The sequence below is a fragment of the Capra hircus genome, chromosome 2, assembly GCF_001704415.2.
Source record: "Capra hircus breed San Clemente chromosome 2, ASM170441v1, whole genome shotgun sequence".
Taxonomy (NCBI): Eukaryota; Metazoa; Chordata; class Mammalia; order Artiodactyla; family Bovidae; genus Capra; species Capra hircus.
In genome coordinates this window covers 17,267,549-17,284,470 of record NC_030809.1, presented here as the reverse complement: position 1 = coordinate 17,284,470, position 16,922 = coordinate 17,267,549, and the positions used below count along the sequence as shown (strand labels likewise).

The following is a 16,922-nucleotide window of genomic DNA, read 5'->3' as shown; positions in this document are numbered from 1 at the left end:
TAAGTGTGTAAACTTTTACACTTAAATTTTTAAATTTTTTATTCAATTTTTAAAAGTTACTTTCCACTTCCAATTATTACAAAATATTGGCTATATTCCCCGCATTGTACAATACATCCTTGAGCCTGTCTTATACCCGCTAGTTGTATCTCCCACTTCCCTACTTCTATGTTGTTCCTCTCCCCACTTCACTGTTAACCACTGGTTTGTTCTCTATATCTCTGAGTCTGCTTTTTTTATGTTATATTTACAATGTTTTATATATATATATATATATATTTAGATTCTACATGTAAGTGATGCCATGCTTACATTTGTCTTTCTCTGTCTGACATTCGCTTACTTAGCATAATGCCCTTCAAGTCCATGTATGTGGCTGCAAATGGCAAAATTTTGTTCTTTTCTATGGCTGAGTAGTATTCAAACTCTTACAATTTTGGAGGTAGAACAGTAAAAATTGTGACCTTGGCGCTGCCACTAATAATTGCCATTGTATAATTTGGTCACAGGAGAGTAAATTAAATTTAATAAATTTAATTTGGCGGGGGAAGATCTTAGGCTTTGTCGGGGGAATGTTAAAATAACAATAATAGAACTGTGTATCTGAAAATAATGCATCAGAATGAGTGTTTTCTAGATAGATTTATGAAGTTCATTCTTGAAAAAGGATATTTTAAAATTAAATATCTCTTTGATCCTCATATCAGCCCCTGATGTGAACAAAACAGGCCAGATCTCTGTTACAGATGAACTCGTGCCTCCTGGCTCTGTACCACATGCCCCAGATGGTCCTTCCTTGTGCCAGTCTACTGATGAGAAGATAGTTATTGAATACGTCTAAAGCCACAGGGACTGTAAAGTGCGGCCCCCAGGCCCTAACCAGGAAGGCAACTACTCATTTATAAGCACAGGACGGCACAGCTCATGGGGAGGATAAAGCTGGCAAGAAGAGACACAGTAGCTCAGGGGAGGGAAGGTGGTTTCTGTCTTTGAAGTTGAGGCCAGTTTCACGGAACAGTTTGCACTGAGCTAGGTCTTAAAAGAAGACTAGTTCCAACAAGCAAAAAGGTAGGACTGAGAAATTCTGCATAGAAAGGATGGTATGATTTGTCAAGAAGTTGTGAGTGCTAAGGCTTCCTACATGAACAGGGCTGACTGTAGAGGCCTTGAGGCCCAAGGCAGAAGACTGAGCCTTTCATTTAATCATGGGGCAGTTGTGAGGGGTTTGGGTTCGGGACTGACTAAGTTGAAAGAGTGTTGTAGAGGTAAGAATCTGATCAGGGAATGCAAGGTAGATTACAGGGTGGGGAACTTTAACCCACGGAGACGTCAAATGACCTCCATCACCTTTCCACCTGATCAACCCCACTCACCCTGCAAGGCCCAGCTCAAACAGCACACTCTGCTGGAGTCCTTGGAAATTCCCTGAGCTTGCTTCCTGTTGCAGCGGTAACAATTTCCCACAAACTTAGTGCCTTAAGACAACGTAAATCTATTATCACACAGTTCTGCCAACCAGAAGCATGAGATCAGTTTCACAGGACTCAAGTCAAGGTTCAGCAGGGCTGGTTCCTCCTGGAGCCTTCCAGGGAGAATCTGCCCCTTGCTTTTTTCAGCTTTTGGAAGCAGCCTTCATTCCTTGGCTTGCGGCCCCTTCCTCACACCACTCCAGCTCTTGTTCTGCCATCACATCTCCCACTACTGACTCTGGTCCTCCTGTCCCCTCTACTAGGGGCCAAAGTCCCTTTTACTGTATAACTTAGCACATTCATGGGTCTGGGGATTGGGATGTGAACATCTTGGTGGGGATGGGGGAGTGTGGGGAACAACGGACTTTATTTAGCCTACTATACTTACCCATCTCTGGATCCTGAAATATTCTGAGAGCACAGTTAAAACTTTATCATTCTTACCAATTCTGTGCCAGCTTTTTCCCACTTGTCTCCCCAAAGAGAGTGTGTGTCCAAGGCCACTGATAAGGCCTGCCACCTGTCAATCACTCACTAGGTATGTACCAATGGAGTACCTATAGTACTCGAGGTATAAATAAATAATTTAGAGGGATACTGGGGGATGGGAAGGAAGCGGTTGTAAAGGAAATTCTGGCAAGACTTTATGAGGAGAGCAAGAGTGAGGATGCAGTTTCTAAAGCTGACTTCAAATCTGAGGCTGGGTGACAGAGAGCAATGCATTACAGACTTGGGGAGGGAGGTTATTTCCCATGAAGATCCCTTGAACTTGTGTTGAGAGTGGCACATGAGTGAAAGGCAGTTGGAATTACTGAGCTCACAAAGTAGAAACAAGGACCCATCGCAGCATGAATCTCATTTTTCTTTCAGGAAGGGTTCCTACCAAACCCATCAAGAAAAAGGAAAAAGGTAACTATTAGCTTCTGTCTCACCTACCATATTGTTGATTTTCTGTCTCTCTGGCTTTATTTCATAGTTTCTAAATTAACCAATTATGATGAAGCTTGACTTTATAGTATGGAGTTTTTGCTACTTCCAAACATTTATGTGTGTGAAGCTGGGACTCCTTTGAGTTTTAAAATATTTGAGATAGAGGGTGGAGATGATCCTTAAAAATAGACAACAAGGCAGAACTGACCTTCTACATTTGTTTTAGAAAAATAGATGAGTAAGTCCCCTGTATAGGAACGTTAAATTTGCAAGCTTTCAAAGATGCGAACGTGCGTTCGCGTGTTCAATCACGTTAGTTCACGTGTCTGGCTTGCATTGTCGTGTATGTGAATCCTCCACAGCTGATTGGGCCTTTGAGTACTTTACTGTACAGTGCAGTATAGAACACAGTGGTACAGTATCTTTATTTCTAGTCCAGGATGTCTGGAAGCAACTGTAAAAGCAGCAGTGATGTAGCTGGTATGGCTAAGAAACTCCAGGAACTGGAGGCCCAGAGGAAGGATGAAAAGAAACAAGAGGAAGCAACTGCAGAACTGAAGAGACTCAGGAGGCAGGACATGGCAAGGGGATTTTGTTTATCTGAAGAGGCAGCCTTAGTGTCTGAGGCACAGGACTCGGACGTAGAACGGAACATGAAGGTTGTTGCAGCCGTTCAGAGTGCAGTCCGGTGCTACCGTATCATCCATGATGGGAAAAACAGAGCCTCTACCCAGACATCACTGGATCATTTTTTAAAGCGAGTAGACAGAGTTGAATCCAGCAAAGAACTGGAACCTGTGTCATCAATGTCAGGCATGAGTGAAATTGCAGCTTGCCCTCCATCTCCTATTGCCGACGATCCTTCAGCTCTGCCGTCTTCCACCTCCTGTCCCTCCTCCAGTCAGTAACCCTCCTTGCCTGTTCACGCAATGCCAGCTGTTGTACTGTACTCCTGCACTTCTCAAGGTACTCTAACTGTACATTAAAAATGTTTTCTTCACTCTTTGTGTTTGTTTGCTTTTTCTGTATTATTTGTGTGAAAAGTGACAAGTTTATTACAGTACAGTATCATAGAGTTGATTGTGTTAGCTGGGTACCTAGGCTAACTTTGTTGGACTAACCAACAGATTGGACTTTCATTATGCTCTCGGAGTGGAGCTCATTAGGAGGTAGGCGAGTTTCTGTACTGTCTTTCTTAAAAAAGTGTTTATTGGAGTACAGTCGACTTGAAGGTTGTATTAGTTTCAGGTATACAGCAAAGTGAGTCAGTTATGTATATACATATATCCACTCTTTTTTTAAAAATTCTTTTCCCATATAAGCCACTGCAGTGGGTATACTGTCTTAAAATTAGACATAAAAGATGGAGCTAGAGGTGGAAAAGCATGATTTGGGAAGGCACAAAAAAAGTGTGTTTAATGATGGTTGCTTTTGCAACACTGACTGTATTTTCATTGGCTTTTCTGGGTTCTGGCTTTAATGAAATAAAGATTGAGCAAAATGGAAACATCTCATGGTCACTCCAGCTGACCTAGTATAGACCTAATGTAGACATCCCCTTCAGAACGAATATACAGCCATATGTCACCTGGTAAAGCAAAAACAAAACAAAACCTCTTCTTCACATGCACACAGCCACTGACACTGAGTCCTGCCTCAGGGGGTCTGTTTTCAAGGTAAATTTTATTTCCTTCATGGAGATGACACTTCAAAGAATAGAGTGATTGGGAAGCGGAGGTGCCCTGTAGAAGAGGCTGCTAACTTGGAAAATCTTTTTATTTGTGGAGTTGCCCTTCAACCCCATCAGAGGGGTTAGTGCAGACCTTAGTGCCACTGATGAAGGCAAATTCTCTCCTTCAAAGTAACGTGTGACAATCATGGACCAGCACTGTCTGTGTTGTGTGGATTCTGGGGAAGGCGTCAGATAGTTGATGTCTTCCTCTCCAAGACAGTGTGTGAGAGAGAAGCTATGAGGTGAAAAAGAGGAAATAGAACAGCTTCCATTTTCCTAACTTCCAGCAGAGGTAACCTTGGCCATCTCTGCCAAACCAGGAAGTCATGATCTTCACAAAGCTGGTTTCTGGGGATACCTGCTCCACTGACTATATGCTAGAGATTCAGTAACTAGGATCTGCATCCACTGGGTTTTCTGGAGAAACAGATGCTATTTGCACTGTTCATTAAGACCAATGCTTCCACCTGGTCCTAGGGAGTGAATGCTAGGCTATGCATGCATGCTCAGTTGTGTCCGTCTTGTTGCAACCCCATGGACGACAGCCCACCTGGCCTCCCTGCCGGTGGGATCATCCCAGGCAAGCATACTGGGGTGGGTTGCCATTTCCTCCTCCAGGGGATCTTCCTGATCATGGGATCAAACCCGTGTCTCCTTGGCTCCTGCATTGGCCAGCAGATTCTTTACCACTAAGCCACTGGGGAAGCCCTAGTCCTAGGGGGTCAAGGGTAGTTCGGTCTGGGTTAATCCATTAGTTGATCTTCTCCCACCCTTCATCACGGGTGCCTTCTCTTGGTTTCCTCTGGGCTTACAGCTCAAAGGTGTCACCGCCTCAGTTCTTGAAGGGTCTCTCTACAGCATCTCTTCCCTCTCTAGCCCCTTGGCTTCTGCTGCTTGTGTCTTCTTAGCACCCAAATGGCATAAGAAAGCCTGACTCAGTAGCCTAAAAATAGTGGTCAGCATCCTTGAGGGTGAGAAGAAGGAAATGCAGTTACACGGTCCTAAGTCAGGACGTCTCAAACACAGGTAGGGATGTCCCCAAGGAGCTCCCTAACAGGCCATTCCTCAAGCCCTGCTATTGACAGGGAGCCCATGCTCAAGATATGCCTTGCAGCCTAGAATTTCCTATGTGTGCACTTTGTGTCTCTTTTTCTTATATTAAAATTATAGATGCAAAGAATCTACCGATCAACATGTGTTCCAATTCACCTCAGCTCATTGGGCTCAAGGATAATATTCTGACTGTTATGCTTTGGAAATATCAGGCCATTTTGCTTTGGCTCATAATACTATAAGTAGAGGCTCTGCATTCTTGTAGCAACAGACCTCACAGAAGCACTGAGAATGACATGTATTTAAAAATTCAGATCAGCAGGACTGGTAATGGGTTGGATGTCTGGGATGGGGTAAGGGAAGGAATCCATGTTCACTTCCAGTCTCCTGGGTTCTTAATGAGATGAAGGGCACCAGAAGAGGAGCACATTCAAGACAGAAAGACAAGTACTGTGGTCTGGGGCACAATGGGTTTTAGACATAATGAAAGACATATAATTTTATGATAAAAAAAAAAAGTAGCATTTGGATGCTTGGGTACTCAAAAGAAGACCAGGAGACCAGAGGCACAGGTCTGAAAGCCCAGGGATGAATGTGGTAGGTCATGGGAGTAGTTGTGGTCATCTAGGAGAGGAAATTGTACCCCACTCCAGTACTCTTGCCTGGAAAATCCCATGGATGGGGGAGCCTGGTGGACTGCAGTCCATGGGGTCGCTAAGAGTCGGACACGACTGGGAGACTTCATTTTCACTTTTCACTTTCATGCATTGGAGAAGGAAATGGCAGCTCACTCCAGTGTTCTTGCCTGAAGAATCCCAGGGACGGGGGAGCCTGGTGGGCTGCCGTCTATGGGGTCGCACAGAGTCGGACACGACTGAAGTGACTTAGCAGCAGCAGCAGCAGCAGGAGAGGAAAATAGGCCTACAGAATTCCAACATTCCAGGTTTGGAAGCTGAAGAGAAAGAAGAAACATGTTAGAAAAATCAAAGAGAATGGAGTGTCATGGAACAAAGCATAAAGAGTGTTTCTAGAAGGAAGAGCTGAATGGCCCTCCCCACCACCTCCCCACTTCCTCAACACCCACCAGAGTCCCAGCTACCCATCACCAGGCTGGCCGGTCCCCAAATCTGTGACTGTTTTGTACCTAGACTGTCATGCAAGCACTGTCGTGTGAATTTCTTCTTCTAGCCGGTGGTGTAAAAAGGGTGGCTTCATCTGAATGAAGAGCTGCTATCCACTAGATGAACTGTTTCTCACCACACGGTTATCTTTCCACTCAGGTGGCCCAGGAGAGGGACCCATTCAGGTGCCCATTCTCTGGGCCTTTCTGCAGAACAGACCCATGACCCTCATACATAGAAATCATAGTATATAGAGATTCACATGTTATTGCCACATAGATTATCACCAAAAATAAAAAGGAAGAAATTTAATTCTTCTTGCCCACCAATGGGCTCCTTCCTTGATCATTCTTATTTTGATCTATAAATTCTATAGGGTTTTTTTTTAAGATTTTTTTTTATGTGGACCATTTTTAAAGTCTTTATTGAGTTTGTTACAATATTGCTTCTGTCTTATGTTTTGGTTTTTTGACCGTGAGGCATATGGGAGCTTAGTTCCTCAACCAGGGATTGAACCTGCACCCACTGCATTGGAAGGGGAAGTCTTAACCACTAGGGTGCCAGGGAAGTCCCCATAAATTCTGTAGTTCTAACATGTGCTGCTTGTTACTCCACGATACTTAGATGCACACACTGTCCATATTTTTCTTTTTAAAAATAAATTTTATTTATTTTTAATTGAAGGATAATTGCTTTACAGTATTGTGTTAGTTTCTGCCATACATCAGCATGAGTCAGTCATAGGTCTGTATATGTCAGCCGTAGGTATACACATGTCCCCTCTGTCTTGACCTTCCCTCTCACCTCCCACTCCATCCCAGCCCTTTAGTATGTCACTGAATGAAAGAAAATCTGGCTAAAGCCCCCACATGTTGAGCCTGGTGAAAAGTCCCTCACCAATTGACTTTGTGGGCCCTTCCATCTTCCTTACACAGGCAAAGCACCAGGTCTTCCATGGGCTCAAAAAATTAGGGTAAGACCTTGGCCTTCAACTCCAGTGGTTGCCATTGCCACAGTTCCCAGCCATTGAGAGATGGCACCTCCACACCTAGATGCCAAGCTGAGTCCTGGGATGGCTTTCCCTAGGCTTCAGAACTGGAGAGGTCTGTCGGCCCTGGCATACACCTGATTATCTGTGCCCATCGTCTTTCCAACCAGAGGCATTGTTGCAGGTTCAGGGGCTCTCCAGCACAAAATCCATAGCCCAGGAATGCCTCCCCAGGTCCTTCAATTCACAGAGAACTGACAGCAAGGAAAATGGGATGCAGTGATCTCTCAGATGTTTATCCTAGCATGTAAGTCTCAGTAGGGACTTTCCCGGCGGCCCAATGGTTATAACACTGCTACCAGTGCAGACGGTGCAGGTTCAGCCCCTGGGCAGAGAACTAAGATTCCCACACGCCGTGCAACACGGCCAAAAGACAAAAAAAAAAATTTCAGTAAATCACTCTTCAGTGAGTCACTGTGAACGATGCAGTGTAGACAGCTGGATGAGACGCTGTATTCCTGAGACAGATTTGCCTTCAGAATAATACATTTCTCAGATTATCTTTAATTTATCCTTTTTTGTGGTTGTTGAAAGACTTGTCAGAATATCTGTCTCTATAAAGAAAACTTTGAAAGTTTAACACACAGCCACTTCCTCCTGAACGTCACTGCAGACCAGACTGTCTTCTCCCTGACCTCTTGTAAACCATTTTGAGAATGGTTTCCAATTATCGCCTGGGTACAAGTAAAGGCTGTGTGTCTACAGTGCCAACCACAGGGTTGACTTTCCAGAGTCTGGCTGATCCCAGTGATGTCTATATCATTTCCCCTTCTAGCGAGAAGACTCAAATAAATGCGAGGTGTGCAGTAGAGAGAAAGAGCTGTTACCCTGTGATACGTGTCCAAGGTTCTTTCATGGGAACTGCCACATTCCACCTAAACTTGCTACCAAGTGAGTGAGACCCGGCCCCCTCCTGCCCTTCCTTCTTATGTTTCTCCCATCATGCACACTCAGACTGAAAAGTTGTCTCTTATTGTATGTGTCTTGACTCAGAAGCAGAGTCTTTATGTATCTGGATTCAGAAAGAAGATACATAGCTGTTTAACAGTGCTAGTAGCAGTAGGTTAATGAGAAGAAAACTCTTCAAGTGGTGATTAGGTATAATAGAGAAAGGAATAACCCTCACTTCCTTCTCTTGATTCCCGAACCCATGCATTTTGATGGGGTGATGACGCTCTATATTAGTTGCTGGTTTAAAACATATACCACCTGCTATGGAAATATCAATCTGAGGCTGAATTTTGCAATAAAGAACTGATGATCTGAGCCACAGTCAGCTCCAGCTCTTGCTTTTGCTGAGAATATAATAGGAGCTTCTCCATCTTTGGCTTCAAAGAACATAATCTGATTTCAGTATTGACCATCTGGTGATGTCTGGGTGCAGTCATCTCCTGGGTTGTTGGAAAGGGGTGTTTGCTTTGACCAGCATGTTCTCTTGACAAAGCTGTTAGGCTTTGCTGTCTTCATTTTGTACTCCAAGACCAAACTTGCCTGTTATTCTGGGTATCTCTTGACTTCCTGATTTTGCATTCCAATCCACTATGATGAAAAGGACACCCCTTTTTGGTGTTCATTCTAGATGTTGTAGGTCTTAATAGAACAAATCAGCTTCAGATTCTTTGGCACCAAGGGTTGGGGCATAGACTTGGATTACTATGATATTGAATGGCTTGCTTTGGAAACAAACCAAGAACATTCTGTTGTTTTTGAGATTGCACCGAATATTGTATTCTGTACCCTTTGATTGACTATGAGTCCCACTCCATTTCTTCTAAGGGAATTTGGCTCACAGTGGTAGATATAATGGTCATCTGAATAAATTTGGGCTTAAATTGAAGAAAGTAGGGAAAACCACTAGACCGTTCAGGTATGACCTAAATCAAACCCCTTACAAATATACAGTGGAGGTGACAAATTGATTCAAGGGATTAGATCCAGTATGCAAAGTGCCTACTATGGACAAAGAACTACAGACAAAGGTTTGTAACACTATCCAGGAGGCAGTGACCAAAATCATCCAAAGAAAAAGAAATGCAAAAAGGCAAAATGGTTGTCTGAGGAGGTCTTACAAACAGCTGGGGAAAGAAGAGAAGTGAAAGGCAAAGGAGAAAGGGAAAGATATACCCAACTGAAAGCAGAGTTTCAGAGAATAGCAATGAGGGCTAAGAAGGTCTTCTTCAATGAACAATGCAAAGAAATAGAGGAAAACAATAGAGCGGAAAGACTAGAGATTTCTTCAAATAAATTGGAGATATTAAGGGAACATTTCATGCAAGGCTGGACACAATAAAGGACAGAAATGGTGAGGAGGAAGAGGAGAGAGAGAAGAGGAGAGATTAAAAAGAGGTGGCAGGAATACATAGAAGAACTATACAAAAAAAGATCTTAATGACCAAATAACTGCCATGGTGTGGTCACTCATCTAGAGCCAAATATCTTAGAGTGTGAAGTCAAATGGGCCTTAGGAAGAATTAATATGAACAAAGCTAGTGGAGGTGATGGAATTCCAGTTGAGCTATTTCAAATCCTGAAAGATGATGCTGTGAAACTGCTGCACTCAACATGGCCACAAATTTGGAAAATCCAGCAGTGGCCACAGGACTGGAAAATGTCAGTTTTCATTCCAGTGCCAAAGAATGTTCAAACTACTGTACAATTGTGCTCATTTCACATGCTAGCAAGGTAACACTCAAAATACTTCAAGCTAGGCTTTAGCAGTACATGAATCAAGAACTTCCACATGTACAAGCTGGATTTAGAAAAGGCAGAGGAAAAAGAAATCAAGTTGCCAACATTCATTGGATCATGGGAAAAGCAAGAGAGTTCCAGGAAAAAGCATTTACTTCTACTTCATTGATGACATGAAAGCCTTTGACTGTGTGGATCACAAAAAAAAAAAAAAAAAACTGGAAAATTCTCAAAGAGATGGGAATACCAGACCACCTTACCTGTCTCCTGAGAAACCTGTATGGGAGTCAAGAAGCAACAGTTAGAACTGGACATGGAAAAATTGACTGGTTTAAAATTGAGAAAGGATTCCTACAAGGTTGTATATTGTCACTCTTTTTATTTAACTTGTATGAACAGTACATATGGAAAATGCTGGACTGGATAAACCACAAGCTGGAATCAAGATTACTAGGAGAAATATCAACAGTCTCAGATATGCAGATGATACCACTCTAATGGCAGAAATCAAAGAGGAAGTAAAGAAAGAAGAGAGTGGAAAAGGTGACTTAAAACCTAACATTCATAAAACTAAGATCATGGCATCTGGTCCCATCACTTCATGTCAAATAGATGGGGGGAAAGTGGAAATAGTGACAGATTTTATTTTCTTGGGCTCCAAAATCACTATAGAGGATGACTGCAGGCACAAAATTAAAAGATGCTTGCTCCTTGGAGGAAAAGCTATGACAAACCTAGACATCATATTAAAAAGCAGAGACATCTCTTTGCTAACAAAGGTCCATATAGTCAAAATTATTATTTTGCCTTTAATCATGTATGGATGTGAGAGTTGAACCGTAAAGAAAACTGAGCATCAAAGAATTGATCCTTTTGAATCATGGCACTGGAAAAGACTCCTGAGAGTTCCTTGGACTGAAAGGAGATCAAACCAGTCAATCCTAAAGGAAATCAGTCCTGAATATTCATTGCAAGGACTGATGCTGAAGCTGAAGCTCCAATACTTTGGCCACCTGATGCAAAGAGCCAATTCATTAAAAAAGACCCTAATGCTGGGAAAGATTGAAGGCAGGAGGAGAAAGGGGTGACAGAGGATGAGTTGGTTGGATGGCATCACCAATTCAATGAACATGAGTTTGAGAAAACTCCGGGAGATAGTGATGGACAGAGGAGCCTAGCATGCAACAGTCCAAGGGGTCGCAAAGAGTTGGACAAGACTGAGCGACTGATCAACAACAGCAAAATGGAAATATCACAAAGCTGACAAAGCTGGGACTGTTCTGAGCCTTCAGAAGATGATCATCTCAGTTTTATCAGGTCAGCTGATCTTGAATCTCAGGGTTCAGGATAAGATGCCTGAATTCTGTGTGTGTGAATCCACTGCTACATATCCTTTGTGATAAATTGTATCTTTGGTCAGAGGTGATGATATGTCAGATAACACATAGAAGGAGAAGGCATTCTAGAAGTAGTAGAATTCCTGTGGCCAAGGAGGAGAATCTCTACCAGGATTATGTCCATCCCTATGAGGATAGAGCACTTTTCCTGCAAAACGGGAGGAGTCTAACGTAGCTCATCTGCTCCCATGAATCTCCCAGAGATTGTGCCACCTCAGGAATTCAGCAAAGAGAGGCAATGCCAAAGAATGCTCAAACTACTGCACATTTGCACTCATCTCGCATGCTAGTAAAGTAATGCTGAAAATTCTCCAAGCAAGGCTTCAACAATACATGAACCATGAACTTCCAGATGTTCAAGTTGGTTTTAGAAAAGTCAGAGGAACCAGAGATCAAATTGCCAACATCTGCTGGATCATTGAAAAAGCAAAAGACTTCCAGAAAAATGTCTATTTCTGCTTTATTGATTATGCCAAAGCCTTTGACTGTATGGATCACAGCAAACTGTGGAAAATTCTGAAAGAGATAGGAATACCAGACCACCTGACCTGCCTCTTGAGAAACCTATATGCAGGTCAGGAAGCAACAGTTAGAACTGGACACGGAACAACAGATTGGTTCCAAATAGGAAAAGGAGTACGTCAAGGCTGTATATTGTCACCTTGCTTGTTTAACTTATATGCAGAGTACATCATGTGAAATGCCAGGCTGGATGAAGCACAAGCTGAAATCAAGATTGCCAGGAGAAATATCAATAGCCTATACATGCAGATGACACCACCCTTATCGCAGAAAGTGAAGAACTAAAAAGCCTCTTGATGAAAGTGAGATGAGAGTGAAAATGTTGGCTTAAAGCTCAACATTCGGAAAACTAAGATCATGGCATCTGGTCCAATCACATCATGGCAAATAGATGGGGAAACAGTGGCAGACTTTATTTTCTTGGGCTCCAAAATCACTGCAGATGGTGATTGCAGCCATGAAATTAAAAGATGCTTACTCCTTGGTAGGAAAGTTATGACCAATCTAGACAGCATATTAAAAAGCAGAGACATTACTTTGCCAACAAAGGTCCGTCTAGTCAAGGCTATGGTTTTTCCAGTGGTCATGTGTGGATGTGAGAGTTGGACTGTGAAGAAAGCTGAGCACCGCAGAACTGATGCTTTTTAACTGTGGTGTTGGAGAAGACTCTTGAGAGTCCCTTGGACTGCAAAGAGATCCAATCTGTCCATCCTAAAGGAAATCAGTCCTGAATATTCATTGGAAAGACTGATGTTGAAGCTGAAACTCCAATACTTTGGCCACCTGATGTGAAGAACTGATTCATTGGAAAAGACTCTGATACTGGGAAAGATTGAAGGCGGGAGGAGAAGCACACGACAAAGGATGAGATGGCTGGATGGCATCACCGACTTGATGGATATGAGTTTGAGTAAACTCTGGGAGTTGGTGATGGACATGGAGACCTGGCGTGCTGTAGTTCATGGGGTCGCAATGAGTAAGACACAATGAGCAACTGAACTGAACTGAACTGACAGGAATTCAGCATAAATGTCTGCAGCTGGGCATTCTGCAGAGGTAGAACAATTTACTTTTCTGTGGAGCTCCTGTATAGTGCAGGCCACCCTTGCACCATGGGCACTGTAACGGGTCCCCTTGAGCAACCTCTGGGGAGGCCCAGGAGAGATGCTAAATGACATCTCTAGGTTGGATCACTCTCTCTTCCTCTCAGATTATCAGGAGTGCCCCGGGACAGAGAACCTTGTAGAGAGCAAGGTTCTCCAGAGGAGAGTAGAGAGCAAATCTAGGGGCATATGAGAAACATCTGGCCCTCTCTTGGTAGATTTCCCTCCCAAGAAGTTTCTGCAGTGTAGATTCTAGATACAAAGATAGCAATGACTAAAAAAAATTATGCTTATGGCTTATGCTCTGTGCTTATTCAGCAAAGCTGAAAAGAAGGGCTGATTTCATTATTTTTACTGTGAGTTGATGGATCATCAAGGCCCGAGACTCCAGTGCTTAATATACCAATTTCCAGTTCTTACTTCTAAAAGGCAGAGTTCATGACCAAACTCACAGTAGCTCAGACAGGAACCCTAAGTTTTGAGGAGAATGAGAGTCCTGACCCACTGTGATACTTCACTTAGACCATCAGTCTTCTACCACTGTTGATGGGAGAGCTGTTTTTGGCAGCTGAGCCCAAATGGGGCTTCAGTGCAGAAGGGTGTCAGAGAGAAGTTGTATACAGGTGGAAACTACCAGTTACTCCTGAACAGAGGACTTTAGCAGCTATGGAGACAATGGTTGAGTCACAGAGAACCTGGCTTTGCTGACCTTATATTTGACCTCTCAGGAACCCATGGAGTTGCATCTTCTGCCAGATAAAGGATCTTAAAAAATGTTGCCCAGAAAGCCAGCCAATTTATCAGGAATCTGAGATCTTGCAGAAGCGGATGCTGCCTAGAGAGCAGTTGGTGAGTTGAAATGTACCTAAGCCCCCTCCTTTCTGTTTACACAAGAGAAGGAGCACCATCTTGCAGGGAGCATGAGGAAGAGTGCCCAAGGCAAGCTGCTGTGCCTTGATGTGTTCTGATCACACTACCTGACACCAAACTCCATAAGCCACAGAAAATTCCCATTCTGTGTTTGTTTTGGGAGGTCTGCAGGTTTGGGGGTTGTGCATTGATCTGAGCTTATGTAAGAGCTCATTCTTTCCAAGCTGCTCATCACTTAAAAATCTCATCTATCTTTGGCAGAAATGTGAGTTTCTCCTCTTGAAGGTCTACTGCTCTCCAAAAAGCTCCTTTTTTGTCTCAGAACCACGTTATGTAAGTAACAGCAACAAAAACTGCAAACTGTTATTTGTCAAATTTGTGATGTGAATCAATGGGCACACGTTACCAATTTCTTCACCTTGTTGGTGGATGTCTTAGTCAGCTCAGTGAGCCCTTAGAAGCTTAGGCTGTTATAACAAACTACCATAGACTGGGTGGCCGGAGGCTGAAAGGTCAAGATCAGGGTGCCAGCATGGTCAGGCCATAGGGAGGGCTTTCTTTCAGGTTGCAGACAGCCACTTCTCATCTTGTCCTCATATGGTGGAAAGGGAGAGAGAAGTCCCTGGGATCCCTTGTATAAAGGCACTAATCCTATTTGGAGGGCCCCATCCTTACAATTACTTAATTATCTCCCAGTGGTCTCACCTCCTAAGACCATCACAGTTGGGGGTGAGGATTTCAGCATATGAATTTGGGGGATACAAGCACTCAGTCCTTAACAGTGGACATCGATAGAAGGGAAACTTGGAACCACGCCTACCATGTGTCACTTTTGTCAACAGACTAGAAACACTTCTCAGGACCTTGAGGAGCCCATATGGTTAGATAAAATCAAGCACAAGCTGACGATGACCTTGTACTACCAAGTGTGGGGCTTTGTGCGGGACATGCGTCTCATTTTCCAGAACCACAAGGTAGTTTACAGGGTAAGTGGCTCTTCTTGCTTCTATTCTTCAGTTAAGTCATTTAGCCTTTCAACTTCTTGTATTAAGTAAATGTTACAATTTCCCTCAAGCTCACACAGGTAAAAAGTCTGACAGTTTTCTACAAGCCCTGTGGGCAATGGTAGGGAACATAATAACAGATCAGAACGGATTGCTGGAAGCATTACCCTTGGACCTCAGAGTTGACTTCTCCATATTTCCTTCTTCAGTTTGCCCATAAAGAACACTGGTGCTCTGCTCAATCATGTCTGACTCTTTGTGACCCCATGGACTACAGTCTGCCAGGCTCCTCTGTCCATGGGATTTTCCAGGCAAGAATACTGGAGTGGGTTGCCATTTCCTATGCCAGGGCATCTTCCCGACCCAGGGATCAAACCCGTGACTCTTGTGTCTCCTGCATCAACAGACGGATTCTTTACCAAGGCGCCACCTGGGAAGCCCAAGGAAAAGTTGACTGCAGACCCAGGACCTTCCACAGGAAATGGAAGTACTTTTTTTTTATTGGACCTGGCAGTACTGTGTGTGCCTCAGAAGTCCCTGCCATTGGCCTAGGCTTCTATCCTCATTCATCCCAGACTTGGAGACCATCCCGGGGAGTCTGGATGCTGAGGCATCGTAGGTCCATGTGCAGTTTGCTGCTGTGCACTTGCCCTCTGGCATCTGGGCCCTCAGAAATGTGTGTACAGGGGCCTCCCCCCAACACCTGAGCATCTCCCTATTTCCAGCATTTCTGGATGGGAAACAGAACTCTCATGCCCTTGGTGCTCATATTTTGATTTTTTTTACACTGACCATTTTTAAAGTTTTTATTGAATTTGTTACAATATTGTTTCTGTTTTGTGTTTTGATTTTTTGGCCTCAAGGCATCTAGGATCTTAGTTCCCCAACCAGGGATCAAACCCACACACCGTGCATTGGAAAGCAAAGTCTTAACCACTGGACCATCAGGAATGTCCCTAGAAGCACGTTTTAAAGGCAACTTGTGCTTCTCTCCTCTAAAGGAAGATAACAGATCACTTTTCTCAAATTTAAAAATCTTGGATCTTTTTACATTCACATTTCCTACTGCTGTATCTAAAAGTTAATAAGGATTATCTCAAGGGGTGGGAATGAATAATAAAGGAAGACACCATAAACTTACCTTAGACCTTTCTGTACTTTCATACTGTCACGTGGAATATGGGCTATGTTCAAAATCAAATAGCTAGAATTGTTTTTTAATCAAAAAATTTCTGATGAAGAATTAGATTGCAATACAGTGCCATTTTTGCTCCTACGTCTTCCAGATAAAGAGAAAAAATCCAGCTATCAGGGGACATAAGCTACTCTCAACTGGATCAATTCTCACTTGACATTTGGGAGTCTAAAATAAAGCTCTGGATTAACCGAAACATCAGGTGTCTAAGCTCATTAGCAGTCTATGACTATTACTATTTCTGTCTTTGCTTTTTCAGAACAATAAATTCATCAATCTGGGACGTCAACTAGAGGCTCAATTTGAGAACGATTTCAAAGACATTTTTGGCATCCGGGAAATAAGTACAAACAGCACTTAGTTTGAGCCATTCTTTTATAATGGAGCCCATTTCTAGTTGTCCCTTCAGAGCCTCCAGCAGCTGCATAAGACTGTACCTGTGGCCTCACTGACCATCTGCCCACTTCTGTGCAAATAACACACTCCTTTTTCAAACTTGTTGTTGTTGACATTCCTGCTCATTTATTTTTCTAAATAAAATTAAAAATTTTCAGATTCTTTTACTGGGTGATAAGGGGTGAAATTCACAAAGGAAAATGTCAGGTCTTTCTATAAAGGATCATATTTTGTGCTTCCATTTACTTAAATCTTTATTAGGTTCTTAAGTAAACTTTTCTCTTTTCTCCTCCCCACACAAGACTTGTTGGTATTGTTTAGTCATTGTGTCCGACTCTTTGCTGCCCCATAGACTACAGCCCACCAGGCTCCTTCTGTCCATGGGATTTCCCAG

The 16,922-nt window shown here is 43.1% G+C and overlaps 1 protein-coding gene across 2 annotated transcripts in view; it reads left to right on the top strand.

Annotated features, from left to right (window-relative positions):
• The window catches only part of LOC102186814 (nuclear body protein SP140-like protein), a 93,180-nt gene extending 76,496 nt beyond the window's left edge, over positions 1 to 16,684 (top strand). The window contains exons 17-22 of one of the 2 annotated variants that reach the window (XM_013973246.2): positions 2,340 to 2,378; positions 8,129 to 8,244; positions 13,792 to 13,912; positions 14,195 to 14,266; positions 14,776 to 14,919; positions 16,392 to 16,684. In XM_013973246.2, the coding sequence (XP_013828700.2) occupies positions 2,340 to 2,378; positions 8,129 to 8,244; positions 13,792 to 13,912; positions 14,195 to 14,266; positions 14,776 to 14,919; positions 16,392 to 16,493 (594 nt within the window). In that variant the 3' untranslated portion in view covers positions 16,494 to 16,684. Of the gene's footprint in view, positions 1 to 2,339; positions 2,379 to 2,833; positions 3,400 to 8,128; positions 8,245 to 13,791; positions 13,913 to 14,194; positions 14,267 to 14,775; positions 14,920 to 16,391 lie in introns of those variants that run through there. The other variant, XM_013973259.2, reaches the window with a different exon arrangement.